The 25,315-nt window shown below is 47.6% G+C and overlaps 2 protein-coding genes across 3 annotated transcripts; one reads left to right on the forward strand and one right to left on the reverse strand.

Moving 5' to 3' along the window:
• Positions 1-2,467: 2,467 nt before the first annotated feature.
• cltrn (collectrin, amino acid transport regulator) lies at positions 2,468-6,047 on the reverse strand. Its single transcript, XM_076045535.1, has 6 exons — positions 5,937-6,047; positions 5,453-5,511; positions 5,114-5,199; positions 4,881-4,994; positions 3,623-3,817; positions 2,468-3,533 (listed from the first exon to the last, which is right to left on the reverse strand). The coding sequence occupies exons 1-6, from the start codon at positions 6,001-6,003 to the stop codon at positions 3,377-3,379; spliced, it is 678 nt and encodes a 225-aa protein (XP_075901650.1). The 5' UTR covers positions 6,004-6,047; the 3' UTR covers positions 2,468-3,376.
• A 1,968-nt stretch (positions 6,048-8,015) lies between these two features.
• reps2 (RALBP1 associated Eps domain containing 2) lies at positions 8,016-24,309 on the forward strand. Of its 2 annotated transcripts, none has more exons than XM_076045188.1 (19): positions 8,016-8,403; positions 11,325-11,448; positions 12,442-12,614; positions 13,228-13,336; positions 14,025-14,155; positions 14,236-14,377; positions 14,486-14,549; positions 15,358-15,526; positions 15,607-15,660; positions 15,936-16,017; positions 16,299-16,355; positions 16,516-16,564; positions 16,653-16,789; positions 17,040-17,131; positions 17,227-17,298; positions 20,977-21,063; positions 21,155-21,288; positions 22,020-22,125; positions 23,386-24,309. In XM_076045188.1, exons 1-19 carry the CDS (start codon positions 8,230-8,232, stop codon positions 23,452-23,454), a joined length of 2,025 nt encoding a protein of 674 aa, XP_075901303.1. In that variant the 5' UTR covers positions 8,016-8,229; the 3' UTR covers positions 23,455-24,309. The 2 variants fall into 2 exon arrangements, with proteins under 2 accessions (XP_075901303.1, XP_075901304.1); XM_076045189.1 differs by having other exon boundaries at positions 14,025-14,131.
• Positions 24,310-25,315: the final 1,006 nt, after the last annotated feature.

Consider the following 25,315-nt stretch of genomic DNA (forward strand, 5'->3'; position numbering starts at 1 on the left):
TCTAAATCAAAATCCGCTGCTCTAATAGGATTTGGATGCTTTCAAAAAACTACATTTGACAGAATGTCTTTGGCACTCTGCAAAGAGGTTGGAAAAACAAGGTGTGAATCGGTGAGCAATGTAATGCAGCAGCAGCAGCAGCAGAGGGGGAAACAGAAGAGCAGGGTATTAGTGGGAGTGCCAACTAGTTATGCGGAGTGTGTGTGTGTGTGTACGTGTGTGTGTGTGTGTGTGTGTGTGTGTGTGTGTGTGTGTGTGTGTGTGTGTGTGTGTGTGTGTGTGCGCCTGACGACTGCACACATGCACATTTGTACAAGTGATTACGAATCACCTCAGCGTCGGCCCGGGATTTCGTCGAACAATGTACTAAATATAGGCGAGTGGTTAGCATGCACACGACATTCCGTATTAGCACTTCAAAAAGAGGAGTCGGACCAAAATAGATTTAAATGGCAAAAGAATTAAAATATGTTTGAAATTCAAATGCCGGGTTGGGGTGCAGGGAGGCGGTGGGGCGTTGGCATGTTGCCGAGCTCAGGCCATAAAGTGTTTGCTGGCAGGAGCAGGAGGAGGAAGAGGAGGAGGAGGTGCAGCCTTAATGGCACACCGGTGCCCCCTTAAGGCGGACAGATGAACTCCAGGAGGCCAACCGTCTGAAGGAGTGGGCGTCCGGGGGAGCGGAGGATGGGATAAAGTTTGAATCGAGATGCAGGGGGAGGGACGCCAGAGAGGCGTTTAATGTCGGCTGAGGGACGGAATGGCCCTTTAACATCTCCTCAGATGGGAGGCTGGAGGTATTTATAAATGCGGCGGTGACAGGTGAAATGAGATTGTTACAGCGCCGCCGCCGCCGTCGGTGGTGAGAGCCTCCAGAGGTGTTTGTCTTTGTTTGGTTCGTCATTAAGATCTTCAACAGGGAACGACTCTTTTGTTCGCCGCCTCGGTGTCTCTCACAGCAGACACCTGACGGTGTTAAATGAGGTTTCACTTGTGACAGCTGAAAAAAAAACAAAAAAATAAATAAACAATATGGTTATCTTACACTAGGCGACCTGATTTCTTGCTAAAATACCTCGCCAGCTCGTCTGTGTAGGAGAATCCACATTCTTCAAGGCACGCATCCCAGTCGTCGGCTTGACGTTTCCTTTCGGCTGGCAGGATTCGTAAAGGGGTCAACGTATGAAACTAATGCGACGTGAGTCACCACAAGGAGCATGTTAACATGACAAGTCTTCTGCCCCGACGTTGTACAATCACATCGTGGCACGGAACATGCTGCGAGCGTGGCATAACCTTCCGTGACATCACATGGCTCTGATTTATAAGAGCATCAGGGGCAGCAAATAAAGGATGCAGCCTGTGTGTGTGTGTGTGTGTGTGTGTGTGTGAGTGTGTGCGTGAGTGTGCGTGAGTGTGCGTGTGTGCGCACGCGCATGCAAACACACAAATATATATAATCCTGCTTTTTTTAATAGAAAGAATCCATTTGAAGAGTGAGATTACTGCAGTAGTGTCTTCATTGTCTTGGTGGCAGCAGTGGAGGCAGAGAGTAAATTAGGTTGGGTGGAGGAGGGTGCAGCAGGGGTGTGTGTGTGTGTGTGGGGGCGGGGGTAGGGGAGGAGCTGTGTCGTCCTTAAAAACACGTCCTATTGGTTTCTGAGAAATGAGACACGTCGCGACTATTTGGCTGCAGAATGTGCATCAGTTTAATGAAAGCGCCGCGGCGATGCTGCAGCCATTAGGAGCAGCGTCTGTGGCCAGAATACCTGATATTATCTAGCAGGTCCACATTTGATTGGTCGTTGATCTGAGCCCATTGTGGGAGGCGGGGGGGGGGGGACTTACTACCGACTCTCTGCTGCCCCCTGGTCTTTGCACTGGAGTAATGTTCTTCACGTCGGGCGGGGCGGGGAGGGGGGACGGACACGATTTGTTTGCTTTCTGCAACAACTTCCTGCTCTGCCTCGCCACCGAAGACGGCCAGATCGATCCTTGGCCTCGGCGCCGCGTCCAGGTCCCGGGCGGACAGACAGACGGCTATCGACTGACTTGAGACGGACTCCATCGGGCGTGATGCAAGCTGGTCGCAATCTAATGAGTCCCGGTGTTAACCAAGTGTAATTAACGAGCACATTGATTGCGTGCCGGATGGACGGGGGGTGGGGGGAGCGAGGGAGGGATGACGGCACGCAACCCCAGCTGCAAAATATCTGATAAATCGACAGATTAGCGTTTTAGTTACACAAAATAAATCCAGTTTTTGTCAATTGATAAGGAATAATTCACAGGATCTGATATGTAGGATGTTTCCTGTGGTCTTGCATCACCCTGGTTAGTGTGTGTGTGTGTGTGTGTGTGTGTGTGTGTGTGTGTGTGTGTGTGTGAGAGAGAGAGAGAGAGAGAGAGAAAGAAGGAGAGAGAGAGAGAGAGAGAGAGAGGGACAAGTACAAAAAGACAATGAGACAGGTTGAAATTACTCCACATTAATTAGGCCACAGTTGCGCTGCAAAGCAATTTTCAACAACACTGACAGCAAAAATGATGTATTGTTGGAGGCGGGGGGGGGCAGTGGCTGGGAGTGAGGGAGGGGGGTGCCCCCATTCAGGTTACCATAAAATCAGACGCTCATCTCAACAAAAACGAAAGCCAATTATGGCGCCGTGCACGGATGACAGATCTCGGCGCACGGCGTTTCTCACAGCGATCCGCCGCCCCGATAATGTGCTGCACTACAAAACCTGCGTGAACATAAGCCTGTTAAATACAGAAAGCGGCACCTTCCATGCCTACAAAATCATTCTCGGTAGAAAAATACAGACAATTACAAAAATTTGAGATTTGAGTCTTTGCAGCCGTCTCTCACACATTTGTTTTTCCAAAAACACACACTGAGTAGGTTTTTCTCTACGAGGCTAATAAGCAGCCTTTTTTTTTTTGTTACTATTTCAGTCTACTCGTTTAAAAATACACTTCTTTTTTTTTTAAAGCTCCCATTTCATGCAAAATTTAGTTTGCTGATATTTTCAAACAACAATGTACATTCCGATCCTGCCAATTAGCTCCCAGTAAAGGGACGAAATTCCGTGATGATGTAGCATTGATAACTCCCATTAGTGCCAACACCCTTTGCCAGACGGCTAGCGGGAACGCTGAAAACAGAGGGCTAAATGTGCCATTGTTTTTGTCGGGCTGATTGTGCGACGCTCCGTTGGAATCTGGGATGACGAATCAGGGGAGTGTTTAGACCGTAGGCCGACAGATTCGGAGGGTGCACGGAGAAGCCGAATCATTGGCGGATTATTTAATTTCTACACGGGACAAAAAAATTAACTAAAAATCAGTTCGTCTGAAGACATTTTCCATCCATCCCGCCGCTTCACATCTTTGTAAATCGCTCGTCGTCTTTGAGGGTTGCGTTGTAATAGCCATCGCTGGCGGCTGAACTTTGCCGACGTCTCCCCGGCGTGTCTTCGTCTTCGTCCTCCTCAATGTCAACTTTCAACCCCTCATCCATCGGGTTCTTCTTCTTTAAGCTGGAAAACAGAAGAAACAAAAGCTTTAGAGACGCTCGCTCATCACTCAGGGTTGGCATGGTCGCAGACGGCCCGCCGACCCCGCGTACCGTCTATTCTGGATGAGCGACGAGCCCAGCAGGTAGACGACGCCCAGGGCCACCAGGCCCATGACCACGCCGAATGCAATGAGCCACGGCTCCGTCTTGTGGCTGAACGGCGCCTGCAGGGTGGGGATGATGTCCACGAAGTCCAACGTCTGGTCGGTCAGCAGGAAGGCGCTGTTGATGCGACCCCTGGACTTACTACCAGAGGGGGGAGAAATCAGCAGCATCAGCACTTTTCCAGCAGAGGTGGGTTTTGTCACAGGTTACGAAAAGGGAAACTGTTCCCACCCTCTAGATCTTTATCCCACCTGCTTACGTCTGCAATAAAAAAAATAAATCCTCAACCTTTCTGACTCGCTGCAGTTAGACCCCGGTAGGTTAGGCAAAACACGTTGCAGTTCTGCCGCAGATTAGCTGATAAATCCCTCTATCGTGCGCAGCAGCAGAGGGGAAGGAGTAGCCATAGTAGGAGATGTCGAGGATGAAGAAACGCTGAGGCCGTCGACTAATTAAAACGTCCCTCGAGGAATCGAGATTTCGCAATATTTGCATAAATAGGCTGAAGACACTCGGTTGAGTTTAGAAGCTGTCGGGAAAGAAAGAGCAGGAGATGTTCGGCATTTCAGAGTTCATGGGAAAAAACAAATTTTGCAACATCCAGAGTAGGGAGTGGTGTCACAGCACCCCCTGTCTGTGTTGTTCCTCTGCTTCCTTCCTTGAGTTTTTTTTGCCCGCCACATCGAGTCGATAAACAGGAAATAACGCCAGACAGGCGTAAAAACATTTAACAAAAACAGCAGGCAACTGTACTGGTCACATGACACTGGCCTCAGAACAGTCTAGTTATATCCGTTTATCCTTTTTCCTCCTTTTTTTGCTGGAAACTATGACCTCTAGTGGTGAAATGACATCATGTGTCATTCCTTTAATTCAGCGCAATAGTTAAACTACAATCAGATTTGATTGTTTTTCTCGTGTCAGGCGAGACTTTTATCAAAGCTAAATCGAGATGTTGCACAGCTGCATCAGATCAACAGCAACTATTCGGAATAATCCCAGTTCAACTCAAGTTTCGTGCCAAAGTTCTTGGCCCTCATCGCCGCCATTTCACGAGGCTTTGTTTTGCTGTTCTTGTTGTGAACGTGGGGGAGATGACTCCTAAATAATAAAAATCCTCCATCCAGATAAAAACCACATAAAAAAAAAAAAAGTTCCAATCATAATTCAGCTGATAAGGCTCGGTGATTATCAATGCGATTACCTGACAGCCTCCTCCACCACCGACTTGCCGATGACCGCGTCACCCTGCGGTGACGTCACCACGAACCAGAAGGACACCCTGGACGTCTCGTTGCACACCACGATGTTGTTCACCCTGGTGAATTTCCACAGCACAATAAAAGCGGCCCAGTTAGCTCACACTGATTTTCCTGCCAGTCATTACAGTCGGTAAAAACAGTGCACTGATTGCTCTCAGCTCGGGGTCAGTCTTACTCGAACTCCAGGTCGGTGAAGTGGTTCCTCATGGCGTAAGCCAGCGTCGCCCTAAAGAGGAACATCTCATTCTTGTCCCAGTCGTACTGCAGCAACAACCAGAGATGATTATTATTTTTTTCTCCCTCCCACCCCTCTGGTATTATTCATGCTGTATGGGTAGCCATGAAAAATGCTCATTTAATTATAGATAATACGTTTCAGAGCCAGAAGAGCCGACGACTCACGAAGACTTCAAACGGCTCATTCATGATGTGAGGCTTTGATGGGTTCTTTTTTTCTTTTTTGGGTGTCTGTGAGTGTGTGTGCGGGCAGATAAATATTTAAATATATACGTACGGCTTGATCTCCCAGAGCTGCTTTGAGGCTGATTCGAACTTTGTTGCCATCTGTAGCATCTTTGCAGATTAAGAGGAGAGAGAAAAACACACACAAACACAAACACATTTTAAACTCCTCAATTAGAAGAATTTAACCTCGTCTCATCTAGTGTGGGCGTCGCAGGAAGTCGGCCCTTGGGAAGACGCTTACACAATAGCTGTCAGACGAAATGGGGAGGGGGTCATTGTTGTGAGGCAAACATTTCAGCTATGTGTCTAATCCGACTTTGTGGGATTAAAAGCCGCATTCCAGGCACGAGAATCAACACAGACAGACAGACAGACAGACAGACGGGCAGAGATACGAGCGGGCTGGTTGCAGGAACAGTGCCTGTGTTTGCCCAGGCTATCTCTGCCCAGACCAAACATTTAAAGCCCTTCTCTCCCTCGCTGTTACTTTTTTCTCGTCCACCTTTTATTTCAAATGGGGGTTGGTCACCTACCTGGTGAGCAGCCTTGGTCGGACCAAGCCGACGACAAGCAGAGCAGGAGCAAAACCTCGGCCAGCATTCTTCCTCAGCGACGAGAACAACAGGAGTGTTGAGACAGCTGAAAGTGAGAGAAAGTCCAGCGATGTGCTGGAGAGGGCGGCGAGGGGGGTGAGGGGGTGGGGGGGCGTGGTGGTCAGGACTGTTTTCATTGTCAATGAATAAAGTCTGGGGCTTAATGGTTAATCCAGGACACACCTTCACCTGCACTCTTCCTCTTTATAAAAACAGGAAGAAAAAAAAACTATATGGCTGTGAGACAGATTAGCTCTCCCTGGACTTGACTCCACAACACAAAATGATTAAGCATGTGTGTGTGTGTGTGTGTGTGTGTGTGTGTGTGTGTGTGTGTTGTTCACGCTCCAGAGAAGCAGACACACACACACACACCAATGGCTCAGCGTGTTTGTTTGCTCAGCGCAGTTGCCGGCCGGTTGTGTGTGTGTGTGTGTGTGTGTGTGTGTGGTCAAGCTGTCCAGTGTGCAAAGCGTTTTATTTGGTTTTATTAAACATATTGCAACAGGGTGTGTTGTGACGGCTGATTCCCCAGGACGAAAACTGTAATGATATGCTGCACCAAAACAACCAAGAAAAAAAACCAACTGTGTTTGTGGAAACCATATCTGCAGTCCTCGCAGGCCCAGTTTGGCTCAAACTGTGCAGGACACGAGGAGCCCATGGCGGCGCGGGTGGAAATAAATGTGCAACGATCTTTATCTGAGGCGCGTACGGCCTGTCCTCTGCTTTATAGAATGTTCCTTAAGATCAGAGGGTCAGCATTTTTTTTTTTTTTTAAAGCAACAGAACATTCCCCCCTTTTTTTTTTTTTTTTTTTGGACGGTTTAAAGGCGGTAAAAATATTTAACAGGCTATAAAGGTCTGACGCTTGTGAATAATCATCTCATCCCCTGGTTAATTGTTCAACTGCTGAAGGAGCCATTTCTAATGGAGGCAACCTGACGACACAGGGAGGAGCGATGACACTTGAGGCAAAGTCTGGTCCTGGGATTGATTTTTTTTTTTTTTTTTTTGATGGCAGCTCGTGTAAAAAGCACACACGCCGCATCAATGGCTCTAAAGCAGGAGTAGGCGTACAATAAAAGGTCTTTTGCGCTCGTAAAAACTCATACTCTGTCATAAAACGGGCAACAGCCTGTTTGGAGCATCTCGCTGAGATTTACTGCCAAGTTTAACCACTTGCCATGAAGGTCCTGCATTATATGTTTCAATTTCTTTTTAGAAGTCAAGAAAATCGAACTTAGAAAAACACATTATTTTTTTTTGCTGTTCTAAGTGAAACGTCTTATTATGTTTAGGAGCCAGGGGAAAGTCAAGTTCTCACAAGACTGTGGAGGCATCCAAAAATAAACAGGCACAGAAATCTTGTGCCTGTGAATTTAGATTTCTTGTGCCGCAGCAGAAATACCCTTGCTGCAACACTACAGGGTGCGTACATGTCCACCACCAGGGGGAGACAGCAGACGCACTGTGTGAGAGGGGGCAACAGGCGCCTGGCAGAAATTTCAAATATTGGGACGGGGAAAGCGTGATTCGCATTGGAAGTAGTCTGATTTGTATTTTCTCCTTTGAAAATGTCTAGATAGATAGATAGATAGATAGATAGATAGATAGATAGATAGCACTTGCATAACGCTTTCCAGCATCTTCACGGTACCCCAAAGCGCTTCACAAAGGCCTCTCATTCACCCATTCACCCACTATTTATTTATTCATTTATTTATTTATTTATTTATTTATTTATTGGCGTTCTACTGTCGGAAGAATTACAATAAGTAACATTGCAGCGCTGATTATGTGTGTTGAGTTTAAACACATGTACATATTTTACAGAAATTTCACAGAAACGGCCAGAAAAATGCCGTCGTAAATCCATTGTGGTCCTCGTCTCCTCACTATATTAAGCGGTAAAACAAAGCAGCCCTTCTCTTCCCCCCTCGAGCGCACGCTCGCTCACACAATGCCTTCCTCTTCCTGTACTCCACCGCCCCCTGCTGGCTCGTGCGAGTACTGCTACAACCGGCAGCCAGTCGGAGTGGAGGCTCATGAGCCTGAGCCGAGTCAGTCAGTCAGTCAGCCAGTCCGCCGTGAGTCGACAGTCAAAACACCCCCATCTGGAACCGGAAGCCTCGGCCGGTAGTAGCACCATGGCCCGGTCCGACCTCCCCTGAGATCCGCCCCGTCAGTCACCCAGCCCCGGCGGCCGGCGGCGGCGGCGGCGGCGGCCGCAATGGAGCAGGAAGCCGGCGTGGCGGGGACGTTCATCCCTCTGAACGAGCAGGAGCAGAGGTACTACTCGGGGCTGCGCAGTCTGTGCCAGGGCGACACCTCCGGGAAGCTCTCCTCCGCCAAGGTGGCGGAGCTGCTCAGGGCGTCGCAGCTGCCTCCGGAGAGCCTGCACAGGGTGAGTGTTGACACGGCCACGGCGGCTCGGCACGTCAATGCGTGGAGTGGAGGAGGTGGGGCTGCTGCTGGTGGTGGTGGTGGTGGCGGCGGTGGCGGGGCTGCTGCTGCTGCTGGTGGTGGTGGGGCTGCTGCTGCTGCTGCTGCTGCAGAGCCTCGGTGCTCTGTTCTGGATATTGTCATTGTTCTCTCCCCCGAGGTGGCAGCCAGGATTTAAATGTCCCCTCTACTGAAACTGGACCCCAACATTTTTAAACCATTTAGTGCTGAGTTGACTTACAGCTGCTGCTTTTCCGTGCTACTGCCTTTACACTCAAGACTCTTCCAGTCAGGCCTCTTGGGGAAATTAAGGTGTTTATCTAAATCGGTTCTTAGGCAATACATGCCTGATGTTTTTTCAATTATTTATGTATTAATTCTGGAAATTGTTGTTCAATGAAATGACAGTCAGCAGGTTTTACTGTTCAATTGATGAGGTGACTTAACAAAAAAAAATAAAATAAAAAAAGAGGCCCAGGATGACGGAAATGTACGGTGTGGTTTACATGGTTGCACCATTGGGCCAACACCACAGCTCGGGCCACCGTTACATTTCCTGTTATTATTAATAACTGCGCTCAGAGATGAGAAGAGCACCTCAACCCTCCTGACCAGGCCCCCCTCAGTTCCCTCAGACTGCCTCAGAACTAACAGTGTGATGGGGCTTCACCACCCTGATGTAAAAAAAAAAAAAAAAAAAAAAAAAATGTTTTTCCAGCTCAGATCATCGGGGTCAGCCGCTCCATTCGCGGACCTGTCGCAGCGACCCTTTTTTTTTTTTTTTATGTGCGTCCGCGTGGGTGTCAGGAAGTTTGGCACCAAGCTTAGCGGCGTTTCCTTCCTGGCCTGGACTGGACCGGCCTGGCCTGGACTGCCCTGGACCGCCACACCTCGCCGGCGTGAGTGACGTCTCGATCAGAGGCTCCTGAATAGTTTATACCCACCAGCCCGTCGTCTGTGAAAATGCACCAAACTGACTTTTCATGACTTTCTGGGGTGGTGTTGGGTGTTTTCCCATCATGCACTGTTTGTTGTTTTTTTTTTGTTTGTTTCTGAGTCGCCGACATGGTCTGAGGAAGGGCTGTGGTGTCCAGCATGTGTTTTCAGCTGATAAGTAGTGAAAGCGTGACCTGTCTTCCTGCTGAGCTGTCAGTGTGTGTGTGTGTGTGTGTGTGTGTGTGTGCGTGTGTGTGTGTGTGTGTGTGTGTGTGTGTGTGTGTGTGTGTGTGTGTGTGTGTGTCTCAGATTGACTCTCAGCTGCAGTCAAATCAGCTGACCTGCTCCTGTAATGGACTCAAAGTGCAGCAAAACATTTTGCATAGGGTTTGTCGCAGCCTGAGAGCTGAGTTTGGCTTTTAAAAGCAACAGTCTGTGAATAATAACAGTGTACATACTGCAGGCGTTCAAGATCTATAAGTCCTTCCTGAATCCGCCCGGCTGAACGAGTTCCGGCCTTCGTCGTCGTCCCAGGGCGTTTGTTTTCCTGAGCTGCGGTCACATGACAAACCTGTTGTGCCGCATGCTCCTCGCTACCTCAAAGCTGCGAACCGTGTTGTTTTTTTTTTGTTTTTGTCAGGTCAAAAAGCAACCTGTCAAACCTGTCAAAGTCTACCTGGCAAACCATGTGATCATGGAACGTTGCCTCATTGTCTTGGGAGAGGCTGTAGTTCAATTGAGAACAGAACAGTGTAGAAGCCCCCTTCATTGAAATGTATATTTAAAAAAAAAATGCAACAGCTTAATTCTTTTTGCATGTGTGTGTGTGTGAGAGAACAGCCCATCTGCTTCCTCCAGACATTTGTTGGTGTCCCTGAACTCGGCGTGACCTCAGGCTCTGCAGTCGTGTTGTTTAGGAGCCGGCCGGTGAAATCTGCTTCATAGTTGCAGGTCAGGTCGGGGAGAAACTGTATTTTTTTTTTTTCTTCCATAATCCCACCCACAGGCTCCTCAGACAAAGGGAATTAACGGCGTGTCACTCACACCACACACACGCAGCGCAGTCGCGGTCTTGATGCTCTTCTGTTCCGAAAACGGGGGAAGAGATGTGGCGTGTTTGTGAAATTGATTCACTCTTGCAACACCTTCTCGCTCTCTCGCCTTTCACACCTCCCGCTGTTTGAAATAACTCGACTGAAGCTCGTTCGCTTGGTAGAGATAAATGCGAACGGCGGCAGTTAAAAGATTGTGTTGCATCTGCAGTTTGAACTATGCAAATGCGTCAAAAGGAATGTTGATCCGTTCAGATCAGCAGTTTATCAAACTGCTTCAGGGCAAAGTACGTTTTTAGGTGAGCGGGGAACTTTTTTGAAATCTCTTGAATTCCACTGCTGGCCTTCCCAAATAAAATGCAAGTAGATAGATTCTCTTATATTGCCAAAACTGTTTCGGGAATGCAGTAGCAGCCTTCAGATCACATGCACTGACTGAAGGCTCAAGCTTTGGAATTCCATTTCTCACATCACAGCAATGTTTATGTCTGTGTTTTTGTGTCGGCGTGCCTTTCAACTGGATAAGCGATCCCAAGACAAAAGGCGGAATGATTCTCGCGGAAAAAGAAATTCTGGTGTCGCAGAAATAAACCTCGTCAGTCTCCCAGAAACCTCCTTTCTCTCTTGTCTTCCAGCCTCATTTTGAAGAATATTTCTCTGCTTGTCCCACATAATCCCTAATCTTCTTTGCGTTCCCTCTGGAACCGTGCAGCTCATATCAGACTCTGAGAAGCGCTGGATAAACACATCCTGCTGCGCCGCCGATCCCTCACGCTGCTCCTCGCACCTTCGGCGGGAGTCATTTTGAACCCGGTGCCGCTGACTGCAGCCAGGTCAAAGTCAACCTGGATTTACCAGATTAATGCCATCGCTCCTGTTTCCCTCCACCTCCCAGGTGACGGAGGTGTGCGGAGCCAAGCGGCTGGGCTACTTCGGCCCCGCCCAGTTCTTCGTGGCCATGAAGCTGCTGGCGGCCGCCCAGTCTGGTCTGCCCATCCACCTGGAGAGCGTCAGCGCCAGTAAGTAGTCTGCAGAGGCGTCTCGCAGGAGCGAGAGAGCGGGGGATCAAGAGATTATGGTAACATGGCGGGATTGGGTCTAATCTGGATGAAAGAAGAGTCGCGTGGAAAGGGCTAAGTGGGTTTGGCCTTATTACAGGGGCACCAAATCAGTCACGACCCCGAAAAAACCCAGAGAGGAAAATCTGTTGTTCTTATAAAGCACGCGGCAGCACAATGGATTATGGGACGTATACTCACAGGGTTTTCTTTTTTAATCATTCATTAGAGCCTGGCTCACCTCGGCAGGAAGTGATGTGAAGACTCTTGTGCCGACTAAATCCCTCGTTCTAATTTTGGAGAGAAATCTGGATTCACCACTAAGACCCGCTGATAAGAATAGACAGTTTAAAGAGAATTGTTTTGTTTTTACTTTATGTGTGGTTTTGGGAAGGAGCCCAATAAAACAATTCATCTGATTCTCTAATGTTTCCTGCGTCTTTTGGGTTTTTTTCAGAAAGCGGAGGCTGCTTAAAAAGACAAACATGTAACGTTATTGGACAAACTTTCTTTTAACGCTGGTTTAGCCAATGAACGATCACTCAAAATGTTCATAAGTACAAAGACATTAGCCCCAAGTCACGTTCACTTGTTAGCTATGACGCTATGAAGTTCGGCATTGAGTGTCTTGAGTGAACCTCAAACATATTTTCCACCGAGCAAAGACTTTGGTGCTGCTTTTTATTATTCTTTTGTGCAAAATGTACCAAAAAAAACAGTTCTGTTTAGAAACAGCTACTACTGCAGCATCTATGCTAATCTCGTTAGCCTTCCTGTTTTGTTCGTTTGGGGGTCTGCCAGGGCAACTCGCAGTAAATGCTCTCTGTATTGGACTTTGGCAAGGTGGATGGGTGCGATTTTAGAATTTAAATCTGAGAGATTCAGGTCACATTGATTAAAAGAATTTAAAAAAATTTATGTTTTTATGTTTTGTTTTTTTTTGTCTCTCTTTAGACCTTCCTCTGCCCAGATTTGCTGACCTGAAGACTGAACCAGAAATGAGGTACACTTCTGTCCCTCCATGTGTAGACGTGCAGGGGCCTCAAGGTGGCGCTGCGCCTGGTTCTGCCTCGTGGACGCCAGCAGAGAAAAGCGCCTTCAGACACCCAGAAGGCAACACAGCAAAGGTAACTTTAAGATTTGTACACACCCGAGTTCATGATGTCAATGTGTCAGCGCCCTTTGTGACATCACAATTGGATAATTCGTACAACTGTACGGTAGCACACTCTTGAATTGCTTGTAAAGCAGAAGAAGTAAAAGTGGGGAATTCCCACAATCAGCATTTTTTTTTTTTATATTGGAGCTTTAAAAAGTGGCTGCGTGTTAAAAAAAAATAAATAAATAAAAAAAAAAAAAATAAAACTCAGCACTTTATCAAGTTTGGACCTCCGGATGCGAGGTCTGCACAGAGCGATAAAAACACTGCCGCCCCCGTGGCCTTGTTGGCCAGAGATAAGAGAGTCCTTGAAGGCACCGAACGCAGAGCATTGCTTCTGAGTCGAGAAATCCACCAAACGTGTTTAGCACTAAGACGACTCGCACGTCACACCAACACCAGCTTCACCTTTCTCACAAATCCACTCCATCCCCTTTCGATTCGCCTCCACCGCCTTTTTCCGAAACGCGCACGGTTTTCAAAAAAAATGCAACGGCTGAAGCCGAACTTAGCTCTCGCCCTCTTCCACCCCTCCGCCCCCATCTCCGCCCCCATCTTACCCCCATCTCCAACCCCTGCAGCCCCCCCTGCAGGAAGCGCGCTCGCCGTGCAGCTCGCCGCCTCGCTCCCCTCTGACCTACCGCAGCTACCAGTCGGCCAAGCAGAGGAACGGCGCCGACGCGCAGAGCGGTGAGGCCGACATTCCAGCTTGCCGTCACAGGCCACATGTCCTTTTTATAACATCTGCAATTTCACAGCCGTAATTCAGCTCGTTGTTTTTGTCTTCTTTTGTTTCACGTCCTTTTTAGACACAGTCAGCGGCCAGTCTGAATCTTTGACAGCGTTTCCACATGTTATATTTAGCGACAACTTCTAAAGTCCCATATTTATGCTATTTCCGCACCTTTGCTTTTGGAGTCTGCACAGAGAAACAGTGCATTTAGCCCTGTGTTTGCAGCCTCCTACAAAAAATACGTTGGACCTTCCTGCACGTTTGGTGGGTGGCGAAAAACAAGGAGGTTCCGAGAGGGCGGAGCCCACACCTGGCTGGGGTTGTGGTTGTTAACCTGTGAAGTTGCAGTGCCCCTTGTGACATCACAAAGGCAACAATTTCCAGCTCTGCATGTTTTGCACACACTTTCTGTAAGTGGCCATTAGTAAAGGAGGAATTCTTGTCCTTGGTGGTCAGTACAAAAGGATACAGACACAGTTGGGAAACGCTGGCAGAGGGAGTTTTGCAAAGGAAGTGGTCCTTTAAAACGAGTGCGACTGAAATAGAAACGTGCCGGGGCTCATTTTCAGCCTGGTGCATTCATATTTGCTCAGGCTTCTCTCCGCCGACCAAACTTGTGTTTTGTTTCCTCCTTCCGTCTTTCAGCCAATGAAAACGAACAGTCCTCACGTCCGGCGACGGCTCAGCTGGATCAGCACTCCTCTCCCAGCCAATACACCAAGCCCGCCGCAGAGCAAGCGGCCGTGGCTCCGGTAGAAACACAGCACCTTTGTGTTGTAGAATGCAGACATGTTTGTGAATATGTGGGTTGTTGTTTTTTTTTTTTTTTACAGTGATTTCTGCTGTGTTTCAATAGGCTTCCTCATCAGAGCGGCTGGACCAGCAGGGCCTGGACGACTACTCCGACAGTGACCCCTGGAGGATCACAGAGGAACAGCTGGAGTATTACACCAATCAGTTCAGGAGCCTGCAGCCTGACTTGGGCGCCCTCATCCTGGGTAGGTGGAGGCTGAGGGGGCGGGCCAACTTCTACAACACCAGCACCTATGGTGGGAAAAAAACAAAAAAACATTAGTCACCTTTATAACTGTTCACCCGACTTGCAGGAGCCGTCGCAAAGAGCTTCTTCACCAAGTCCAAGCTGCCCATACCGGAGCTCTCACACATCTGGTAAAAGCTCATTCACTCTGTACTTTTTCTCCTCTGAGCTACATTGTTATTACAACATTATTACATTGATTTTCCATGAGGTTTCTTGTGGATTTAAATTAAAGTATCTTGTGCTAAAATACTCGAGGATCACAAGGTGGAAGTTTCCCATGCATTTACTCTGTATACCCTGTTAAATATTAAATAGTAGTCTAGTTATATGAAATGAATCAGTCTAATCCTTTATCCTGGCTGCCATTAGACTGATTGATGAATGTATTTAGCTGGATGGTGCAGCTGGATGGTGCAGCTAACTGGACTGAACAGGTGCAATAATGGGCCTCTGCTGCAATACAAACCTGTGCAATACATTTTAAAACTAATTGTATTACCTTATCATTTTGTTGCCAATGGCCTCCTTACCATTTTTAATGTTTGTCTGCTGTTATCCTTTATGATGTGTGCTTATTTCATTGTCTGTTGTCAAACAGTCTTTTTATGTGTGGCGTGACACCTGAATTTACTCCCATAGGGATAAATAAAGTATTTATCTATCTGTCTATCAATATAGTATAAAATATATACTGATGATATCGTTGATGTGTCAAAAGAGTTTTGCACTAAAGCAAGGATTAGAATAATAATATAAAAAATAGCATTATAAAATGGGTAAAAGCAGGTAATTAATGCATATTAACCTTTTTTTTACTCAGAAAATTTACATTTTTCCAAACCTGCATCAATGTACTAAAGTTTATAAAGTTATGGTGTTCATTTGCTGTAGTTCCAACAAGCACCTGCAGGCTCCTCTGCTCCTCTTGCGTTTCAGGGAGCTGAGTGACGTGGACAGGGACGGAGCTCTCACCTTCTCCGAGTTCTGCACGGCCTTCCATCTGATCGTGGCGCGCAAGAACGGCTACCCGCTGCCGGAGAGCCTCCCCGCCACGCTGCGGCCAGAGTTCCTGCTGCAGGGAGGCGACGCGGCAGACACACCGGAGGTGAGAGGAGGCCAGAAATAAGCAGCTGCCTTTTACCCTTCACCTTACTTTAGCATGTTCTTTCATGTACTTGTGTCCAGAGTGCCGAGCCTCTGATCGTGTTCGAGAGTCCTGAAGCGATGCCTGCTCAGAAGGTAGGCCCAACTCTTTGATGACATTAAAGTGAAGGCTGTTCTTTTTGTGCCTGTAGGGGGCACTGGTGAGCTGCTGATGAAGGCAGCTGCAACTTGTTCCAAGAGAGTTTTTTTTCCTCCCTCAAAAGAGTTCACAGCAACAGCTCTCTTCCACATTTGCCTGGCAGCGATATCACATAAATCTTACGCTCCGTAATGGTCTTTTCATTTATAACTTTTTCTCTGTGTGTCCTCATATTCATCTTTTTCTTCATACCTCTCTCTTTAACTTAAAGGAGCATGTGAGTGTTTTAGAGAGGCTCCAGCCGAGTCTGGCCACCATCAGTCAGGATCTAAAGCAGGAGACATCAAATAAAGGTAAAGCAGAGATTTATTATCATGATTATTATTTCAAGATGTTAGACCAAAGGTGCGGGTTTTTATTTCTCTTCCTCTGAGTGAAAACATCAAACTCGTGATGTAAACCCTTTAGTTTTTATGTGAGTCGTCGGGTAAATCTCTACATAAAAACACATACATAAAAACATGTATGCATGTATATATGTATAACAAGGTTATTGGATTTTGATCAGATTTATTTTTGAAAAAACAACCCATGGAAACTCTTTGATTTTGTAACACTGCTATGTTCCCTCCAGACACTGGCGTGAGGAGGACGACTCAGGAGAAACCGGCTGCTTTTCCGCAGAGACCAGGTGCGACTCGAACCTCCTCTTATTGTGAAAACACGGATCCTCCTTACGCTCGACTTCACACACACACACCGAGGGGGAGGAAGTCCTGGCTTCTCCTTTACGGCCGCCGACATCCGCCGCTGCAGTTGTGGCTCACCCGTCGTCTCATTCCTCCTCACAGAGCCGCCGCAGGACCTCGACCTGCAGATGAGAACCAGAAGCAGACCCAGGTAGGGGAAAGAAAATCAGCCCATGAGACAGACAAACGCTAGCGTCGCTCGCCCCTCATCGCTCCTTGCCCTCCTCCCTCACCTGCAGGTCCTACTCCAGCACGTCCTTCGAGGATGCGGTGAAGAAGGCGGAGGAGCCGCCCACGCCCCCTCCCCGCCCCCAGAAGAGCCACTCCAGGGCCTCGTCGCTGGACCTCAACAAGCTCTTCCAGCAGGGAGCGGCAGGTGTGTGTGTGTGTGTGTGTGTGTGTGTGTGTGTGCTTACGTGGTTTTAAAACACTTCTCCTTTCCTATCAGAGGGGGGGGGAAAGAGGAAACGCAGATTGAAAGGTTTCAGAGTTGCAACCTGAGAGCCGAGAGAAAAAACAGCAACTTTAAACCAGCGTCTGATTGCGGCTGTTTTTCATTACGTGTTTTTAAATGGCATTGCTGGGAGACACACTCATTTCCGGCTGATGGTTGTTCTTCATCCCAGGGCTGAAGTCCGGCTGGCTGCCTCCTCCTCCTCCTCCTCTTCCACCCGCTCCACCACCTCCTGCACTTCCCCCCAGACCATCAGGATCACAGGTTAGCCGCTCAAGCTAGCTAGCCTGCCGCGAAGTCGGGCACCGCAGCAGCATCCCCCGTGGTGGAATTAAACGCTGCTTTCCGTCCTCTCGCAGGTGCCTCACCTGCCCTCGGAGAGCAAAGTGCCGCAGGCCGACTTCGCTGACTTCAGCCGCTTCAGGGAAGAGGTGAGGAGGGAACGCAAAGGTTCTGGCTTTGATGTTTGTTGTTTAAAACTAACACTAAAACTCGCACCCATCTTGGGCTGCAAGAGTTTTCCAAAACGGTCTTTTACAATATTATCCATCACAAGGGGGCGCTTGTTTTCTCCCTGTATCTCAAACCCCTGGGTGTATTTAATGGCACTTCTTCGCAGCCTCATCTTCATTCAGTTGCAGGCCCCTGTGTGGAGTTTCACTCGTGTCTCAGTGGGTTTTATTCTGGTGGCTCACAGTCAAACACATGGATTCTATTGCAGGGGCACGCCTGGTAATTTTGGACCCTATGACCCAAAATTTGTTTATAATTTATAATTGCACATACAAAAATAGTCTATGTATTAAATTGTTATATATATACGCTACTATTGCACATAGCGTATTTACAACCCCCCCACGACCAAATCTTTGTGTTTTGCTTGTTGTCAGTGAGGACTGTTTACATTCCACTCACATTAACGTGCAGTAAACAAAGTGTGCTTCTCCTTTTTTATGATAACAACGTAAACAGTAATGACTTATTTATCAGGAACACCTGCAGGTTAAGTCCTCCTCTTAGAGCGTCAGCACCCAGATGTCAGTGGAAGATGTTTAAACTGTGCAGTTTAAACAAAGGTGGGCCGCCCAGTTTCCTGCCGGCCCACCCAAAAATACTGTTTCTGCAGAGTTGAAGCCTCCCACCCCGCTGACTCACACCTCCAGCTGTGGGCCCGTTAGCTTTCCTCCTCGCGTTCAAACCATCAGCAGCCTCTTGCTCTCCGGCCCTGCCGCTGAACACCGGCTGGCTCGGCGGGACGCAGTCAGTCAGTCAGTCAGTCCGTATGGTGAACATCTGATAGCAGCTTAACTTAATTTGCACTGCTGCCCCCGTGATGTAGACTGTATATACCTCCTGGCCGAGGACTTTGGTCCCGCTGGAGGAAAAACAGTGTTTTGGAGCGTCTGAATATAACGTGCACGTCTTGGCGACGGGATTAGTTCCTGTGACTCCCCAGCTGGTCCCACTCCTGGTCTAAATATAGTCTGGCCGAGGCCTGTGTTCTCTTCACTTTATCTCCCTGCTGCTCACTCATCTTCTGCAGGCTTTAGAGATTCAGAGAAACCAAAAGAGGTGGGAAGACTTTTCTTTTTCTTTTTTATTGAAGTGGTCGGGTGAAGCCAAAGGGTTCTTTTTTTTTTTTACTCTTGATTTCAGATGATTTTTTTTCCCTCTACATCACTCCCTAATTTACTACTTTTTTTTTTTACTTCCCCTTCAGTTCTTTTCTTTCCCTTTCTTCCTCAGGTTGCCTCCCTCCCCCTAATTTCATTCTCGATGCACTTTTCCAAACCACAAACTTTTTTTTTCCCCTCCAGGACCACCGCAGATGGAAACCCAGGCTTCAGATCAATCAGACATCTGCATATATGCTATATACTATATTGTGTATATACGTCTATTCACAAACTACTGATCTATATGCATATATACATAAATATATTTAATATAGTAATATATAACGACAATAGTTGTACCGTTAAGTCCCTCTGGCCACTTTTACACTTAAAAGATTAAAACTCGGCTGCAGGCCAACAGGCAGAACACACTTTCAACCACGTGCGATCGGCTGTCCTGTTTGTTTCCAGCATCTTCTGCAGATTTATTTATATCAGCAAAAAAAAAAAAAAAAAAAATGAGGAAAGATCCAGACGTGACCACCCACTCTGCAGACGGAGCTGCCCTGGTTTATTACCGCCGCTGGAGCGACGACGGCTGCACTGCCTTCTTTCTTTTCTTTTTTTCTTTTTTTTTCAAAAAGTCTTTCCATGCTGCGGCTTCGTCTTCCCTCCACCTTTTTTATTTAGTTCCTGCGTGCCAACTGCCTTGCTCAGCAAAAAAAAAAAAAAAAGTGTATTCTTGGTGTCTCGGGTGCAGCCCCGGTGAAACCATCAGTAAAGGGAAGCCCTGGCACGCGGACCAACCGCAGCCGCCGCCGCCGCCGCCGGAGAAATTAGCGGATCCGATTCTCTGGGTCCAGCGTCGGCATGCGGGGGAATAACGTAGAGCAGGAAACGACAGCAGTTCACGGCCTAGAGAGAAATCCCCCCCCCCTCATCATCCTTCGCAACAACTTTATGGAAAAGAATTAGCAGAGTTACTGCGAGGTCGACCACGAGCCTCCGACCTGCCTTCTCACTCTCGCAGCGCTCGCCGCTCCAGTGAGTGAAAGCAGACGCTGCTGCTTTATGCGCGCGGCCTCCCTTCCCATCGGCTGGGGAGAGCGATGGAGAAGTGCAGCGAGACGGTGCAGTAAAAGCAGCTCCATCCATCACGGCTTAACCCCCCCCCCCCCGCCCCCCCAGCTGCTGGAGAGCACGAGATCCTCGACCTCCTCAGGATGGGGGGAAAGGAGGTGGGGGGAGCTGATTTATCCGCAAGGCGGGACGGAGACTTCCTCTTTAGCAGCAACGTCGTATTGTTTAACCTCAACCCCCGACACCTCGGTCCGGCAGGAGGAAGCGTTCTTTAAAATGCAGGACTCTTGGAGTCACATTTTACTGTGTTCAATCCCATTTTGACCTCCCCCCCCCCTCACTTCTGCTTTGTTTGTTCAGGTTCAGGTAAAAAAAAAAAAAAAAAAAAAAGTATATCCATTGACAAATCAGTGGATTACAATCCATTTTTCTCTCAAAAACCATAGAAAGTATTGCCAGCCATGTGTGGAATAACAGTTGCTATTTTGCTAACATTAGGATTAACCAGAGTGACCATGTTGTGGTGTACCGAAAACCAGGGCACTTAGGCCAGCAATGAGATATTCAAATTACGTTTAAAGATATCTTTTTTTATATACATATAAAGTATGAAATCGAAAAAAGCTCCTGCTTTTTTTTTTTTTTCTTTTCCCCCGAAACGTTGCAGCAATAAAAAACAAAAGGAGGAGAGTCGAGCAGTGTGCGGGAGATTTTTTTCGATTTTGGTCTTACTCTGGGGTGGCGCCCTTCTCCGACGCACCTCTCTTTTTGGGGGTGCTGAGAATTCTTTTGGAATTTGGAATACAGATAAAGTGTGCCTTTCCTGTAGGGTAGAAAATCGTTTGTCTCGTCATTTTATTTTTTTCATTGTTTTATCATCCATCCATTCATCCATCCTCTATACCCGCTTATTCCAATTCAGGGTCACGGGGGTCTGCTGGAGCCTATCCCAGCTGTCTTAGGGCGAAGGCAGGGTGATTGTTTTATCACTTTATTAAAAAAAAACAAAAAAAAACAGGACACCCAGGACAGGACATGAAGTCACGACATGTCCTGGGAAAACAGGACGTTTGGTCCCCCTATATGAACCTTAGGCCGGCAGGTTTTAAAGCTACATTATTCATACTCATTTGTGCTTGACAGCCTCGCGCTGTTGTATATTACAATGTTTCCCAACGTCATATGGTGCAGTCTGACAAAAGGATGCCTGTGACCCATGGAAGGCACACAAAAGAGCTGTTACGGCACAGCAGCAAACTAAAGGCCGCTGAAGATGCAACTTGTCTGGAAGGCCTGTCCCATTTTTGCAGGGGTAGATTTTAACTGCTGCACCTTGTGAGTCTGTGCCTGGGGTGAAAGAATCATTACGTCATTGTTTTTTTTTTTGTGTGTGTGTGCGTGTTTGTGTTCCAGGAGGAGAGCAGCGTTAAGCCTCAGCTACAGGGTCAGCGCTCCAGATTCAGCCCCACCTCTGAAGACGTGAGCGGCGTTCCCAAACAGGTCAAAAGAGCTGATACAGTTTAAAACCCCTGCTGAAGGATCATATTAACACTTTATTTGGTTGTAATCATCGCTTCAAACTCTTCCCCAGGACGTGAGCGGAGGGTCCCACAGTCAGGCTCCACAGAAGCCCGTCCGCAGGAAGTTCACCGTGGAGAAGCCCAACCTGGACACGGTCCCTCCTCACGGCACCATGAGCGTCCCCACAGTCAGAACCGCTCAAAAGTCAGTGAAGTTGTGAAGTGCACTTTAATTACCAAATGTTGATCTAATCCAAGTCGCTCCAAACCAAAACCAGTAGAAACCAGATTAGCTTGAGGAAGGGATCAAATGTCAACAAGATTCCTAGCTCGATGCTAATATCCAAGTATCAGCTACCACCTGCTTTTACCTGAATAAATTATTTCAGTGTGAAACAATCTGTTCTTTTCAGATCGAGTCTTGACAGCTGCGGCTAGCTTGCTGAGTGCACAGCACTCAGAAAAAAAAACAGATTTTCTTTATTGGCCCAGGATTTTTTTTTCTTTTGCCAAACTACTGTGTTAAAGCTTTTCAAGAGGACATCTTGGCACTCTTATCTTGAACTGAGCGACACGAGGTAATTAGCAGCATTTTAAAAACCTCCCTCAGCAGAAAGGACGGTGTGCGTGAGCGTGTGTGGTCCTGTCTCCGGCCTGTCCTCAGTCCTGCTTGTCAGTGCGGCAGGAGGTGACACAGGAGCAGATGATTGACGCCTGATAATTCTCGGCGCGTCCCGTTGTGTCTGTCCGCGATTGTTGACTTTTGACGTGGCGCTTTTAATCCCCCCGTCTGCAAACATCCCGTTGCAGGCTTTTGTGAAAAGCCCGACGTCGGCGGCCGGTGCAGTCGGGAGTGATTTATCCTTGAATGCCAGGGAGATGTTATTGTCAACGAGGCTGCGTTCCCACTAGAAAGTTCACTGACTTGTCTTCCAGGCTGCCGAGCAGACAAAGGAGGGAGATCCAGACGGCCATCCGCAAAAACAAGGAGACCAACGGCGTGCTGACGCGTCTCAACAGCGAGCTGCAGCAGCAGTTCAAGGTCAGACCTGTCTGTTTTTTTTTTTTTTGTTTGTTTTGTTTTGTTGTTTTGTCAAGTAGAACGCATATATCTCAGAGACAGGAGGCTCCGGTGATGTTTTTTTTTCAAGATTTACAATTTTATTTTATTTTTTTTAATTGTGCGCCATACATGAAATCCCCGTGTGCAACAGACTGCCTCGTTGACAAAGGTCCCAGCTCAACTATCAGCTCTGTTACCCATAATGCACAGCTCAGCTTATGGCACAGAGCTGCCTGTTTGGCCCCCGGGGATCTGCCCATGGCACACACACACACACACACACACGTTTGCAACACATGCTGCATGCTTGTCATTCTCCTCGTAAGTGATCCAGTCACACACAAAAAGAAACCTTGCCATGCGCCACTTTCGTTGCTACAATGCAACAACAACAGAAACACAACATGAATAAAAGGACGGATCTGAGTCCTTCGGTTCACTGCTAGATGTTTCGTGTGAATTTCCTCTGACGAACAGGTGAATCGGGATTCCGCAGTCCACTCCTGCCGTTTCCACCGAGGCATGTGCGGAATTCTGCAGAGAAAGGCACCGACATGTGTCTTTATATTTAGAGCCGAGGCTTTGACAGAATACCAGAGAGCCTCTGGCATCCACAAATGTCCTCTCCAAAATAGAGACCCGGCCTGGTCAGACGTCCGACGGCAGCAGGGCGTGTGCCCGCAGAATAACTCTGACTTGGCGTTTGCACCGCGGCGAAAGGGAGAAAACAAATCTGATTCAAAACTTCCAGAATCACTCCCGCATTTTTTTTCCCCGTCCTCTGCTGTTGTGCAACATTTGTCCGAGACAGTTTGTGATGACTTCCAGAACTGTTGGAAATGCTGCATGAGTTTATTGAGAAGCAGTAATATAATATCCGGCAATGTTTTCATAAACACGAAATCAATCAAACGTTCTCTGAATGTGTTTGAGTTCTTTAAAAAAAAAAAATTGTCTTCGGCATCCTTGTTGCTATCTACCGGACAGTTGCTATCGAGCAAACATTTACATTTGACAGAAATTACAGTGTTTTGTTTTTTGTTTTGTTTTTTGCATTTTTTTCCCAACGTGAATATCTGTAGGCCACTAAACAAGCTAAAGTTTTCAGATTTACAAAGCAGGATTCACAGTTTTTGTAGAGCTGAATTTCAGACCAAAAAAAAAAAAATACATATATGTATTCAAAAAGGTTTGCCACAAATCGCTGCATATTTCCTTCTGTCTGTTTGTGGCGGCCAGGTGGTCCACCAGGAGCGGCTGACCCTGGAGGCCCAGCTGGAGCTGCTGCGACCTCTGACCTCGGCGTGACGCGCTGTCTGGTTGGAGCTGCTGCTGCTGCTGCTGCTGCTGCTGCTGCTGCGTCGTCCTCTCCCTCGGACAAGAATGTCTTGACACAACTAGTTGTCTGTAATTAATACGTCGTCCATGTAACGAGGGTTTACAATCTGCCAAACAAGGGCTGCAGGTGTCACAACTTCTCATGATGTTTTTTGCAGGTTTTTATTTCATATTTTTCATTTTTAACAGGGTTAGTTGTGTGAAATATTCATTCTGACAATTCTTTTAAATCTTTGAGTCCTTCATAGAATGCAGTACATTTCGCAGTTTGTTGTTTTATTCCTTGAAGAAATTAAAGGTCTCGCTTTATTTTTTTCCTCTTTAACATCCTTATTTTTTTCCATCCTGGATTCCAGTGGAGGTTTCCTGGGTGGTTTCGCACACACATTTTCTGAAAAGTGCAGACAAGTCAAGGATGGATTTTTATCACGTTTTCAGAGACACGCAGGTCAAAAGAATTTTGCATGATATGCAACCTTTAAAAGTCTGTTTTTTGTTTTAATGGTTATTCCACGTGTGGCCACCGGGGGTGAAGCCCATGGTGCTAAAGTTGAGTTTGGGCATCCGAGTATGTTCTGCGATGAGAAAAAGGCTGCACTTAGATCCCATCCCATCCAAAACAAAAGTCAAAGGGTGTGGATGTGGTTTTGATTTATCTATGCAAACATTTGGTGCTGCTCCAGCTCACTTTAAACCATTTTTTCCCCCCTGAAAATGCCTCCGTTGGCTCGAGCCCCTGACGGCACGCTTGACTTGTCGCTGCATGTGTGGACTGGATGCTGAACCGCGCACAAGCCGCGATCAATAAAGTTTTCTTGTATTTTCTGTCGCCTGTGATCACTGTTGCGCTCCTGAAGTGGTGATGGTGTAACGTCAGTCAGACAGACAGACAGACAGACAGACAGGCAGACAGGCTCCCACACAGCAGCTGGCCTTTCTCCGACGCAGACATAACAAGCGTGGGTCAAGCAGCAGATCGCCACCGGTGGCAGCGTTCCCAGAGCCTCGACCACCGCCGCCCAAAAATATCCCGCTGACACACTTGGCTCCCATTTAGACGCCTTACGTCCGCTGCTGCTGCTGCTGCTGCTGCTGCTGCTGCTGCTGCTGCTGCTGCTGCCCATTCATGCCACCCCGTCGACATCCAGCAACTTTCAAAGTAATCCTCAACTCTCACATCCATTTAGACCTTCTCTTTGTATCATTTTCTCAGCGAGAGAACAATGGTTTCGGTCACAGAGGGGATGCTCACTGCAGCCTCACCAGCAGCAGCAGCAGCAGCAGCAGCAGCCTCACCCTGAGCTGCAGCAGCAGCAGCTCAGCCATTACAACAGTGAACTGTCTTAAATATAGCCGCCAACTGTCGCTCTCTGTTTACGTCCGGGTTAATTGCACTTTCATGTCAGTTTTTATTTATCCCTAATGGAGGCGTCGACCAAGAACTTGCAGTGCTTCAAAGACTGAGATTTAGCCGACTGGGCTTCTTCTATCTTGGGGCTTTGAAGACTTGCAGAAGCCTTTTGGGTGAAGAGGGTGATGCATCTTCATGTAACCAACAAGAAAATCCAGGAGCTCGGCACTCCACCTTTACGATAACCTGGATCGAGTTTGCGAGCAACTCTTCATCCACCAACATTGTGTCCTAAAATAAAAAGCATAAAGACCGTACCGCTACGAGGAATACTCACTTCCGTCGGCCTCAACTGCACTCTGTGACATTCACTCATAGACAGGGAGCACATCTGCAGGCAGCTTTCCAGGATTTCAAGCTCACAAGCTCACACATCCGTCTTGAGAAACTGCGGGGGAGAACAGTTTCAGTTGACCTTCA

This window comes from Nelusetta ayraudi, unplaced genomic scaffold (assembly GCF_046127955.1).
Source record: "Nelusetta ayraudi isolate G7.1 ecotype Tasmania unplaced genomic scaffold, CSIRO-AGI_Nayr_v1 ptg000084l, whole genome shotgun sequence".
Taxonomy (NCBI): Eukaryota; Metazoa; Chordata; class Actinopteri; order Tetraodontiformes; family Monacanthidae; genus Nelusetta; species Nelusetta ayraudi.

Bases quoted from the DNA above. Each gene is read 5' to 3' on its own strand.
- cltrn (XM_076045535.1), bottom strand. From the start codon at position 6,003: ATGCTGGCCGAGGTTTTGCTCCTGCTCTGCTTGTCGTCGGCTTGGTCC. The intron at 5,200-5,452 runs GTACGTATATAT...TTGTTGCTGCAG, and splicing joins CAGCTCTGGGAGATCAAGCC to TACGACTGGGACAAGAATGA. The intron at 3,818-4,880 runs GTAATCGCATTG...CCCCTCTGGTAG, and splicing joins GTGGTGGAGGAGGCTGTCAG to TAAGTCCAGGGGTCGCATCA.
- reps2 (XM_076045188.1), top strand. From the start codon at position 8,230: ATGGAGCAGGAAGCCGGCGTGGCGGGGACGTTCATCCCTCTGAACGAG. The intron at 21,289-22,019 runs GTCAGTGAAGTT...CTTGTCTTCCAG, and splicing joins ACAGTCAGAACCGCTCAAAA to GCTGCCGAGCAGACAAAGGA. The intron at 22,126-23,385 runs GTCAGACCTGTC...TGTGGCGGCCAG, and splicing joins AGCTGCAGCAGCAGTTCAAG to GTGGTCCACCAGGAGCGGCT.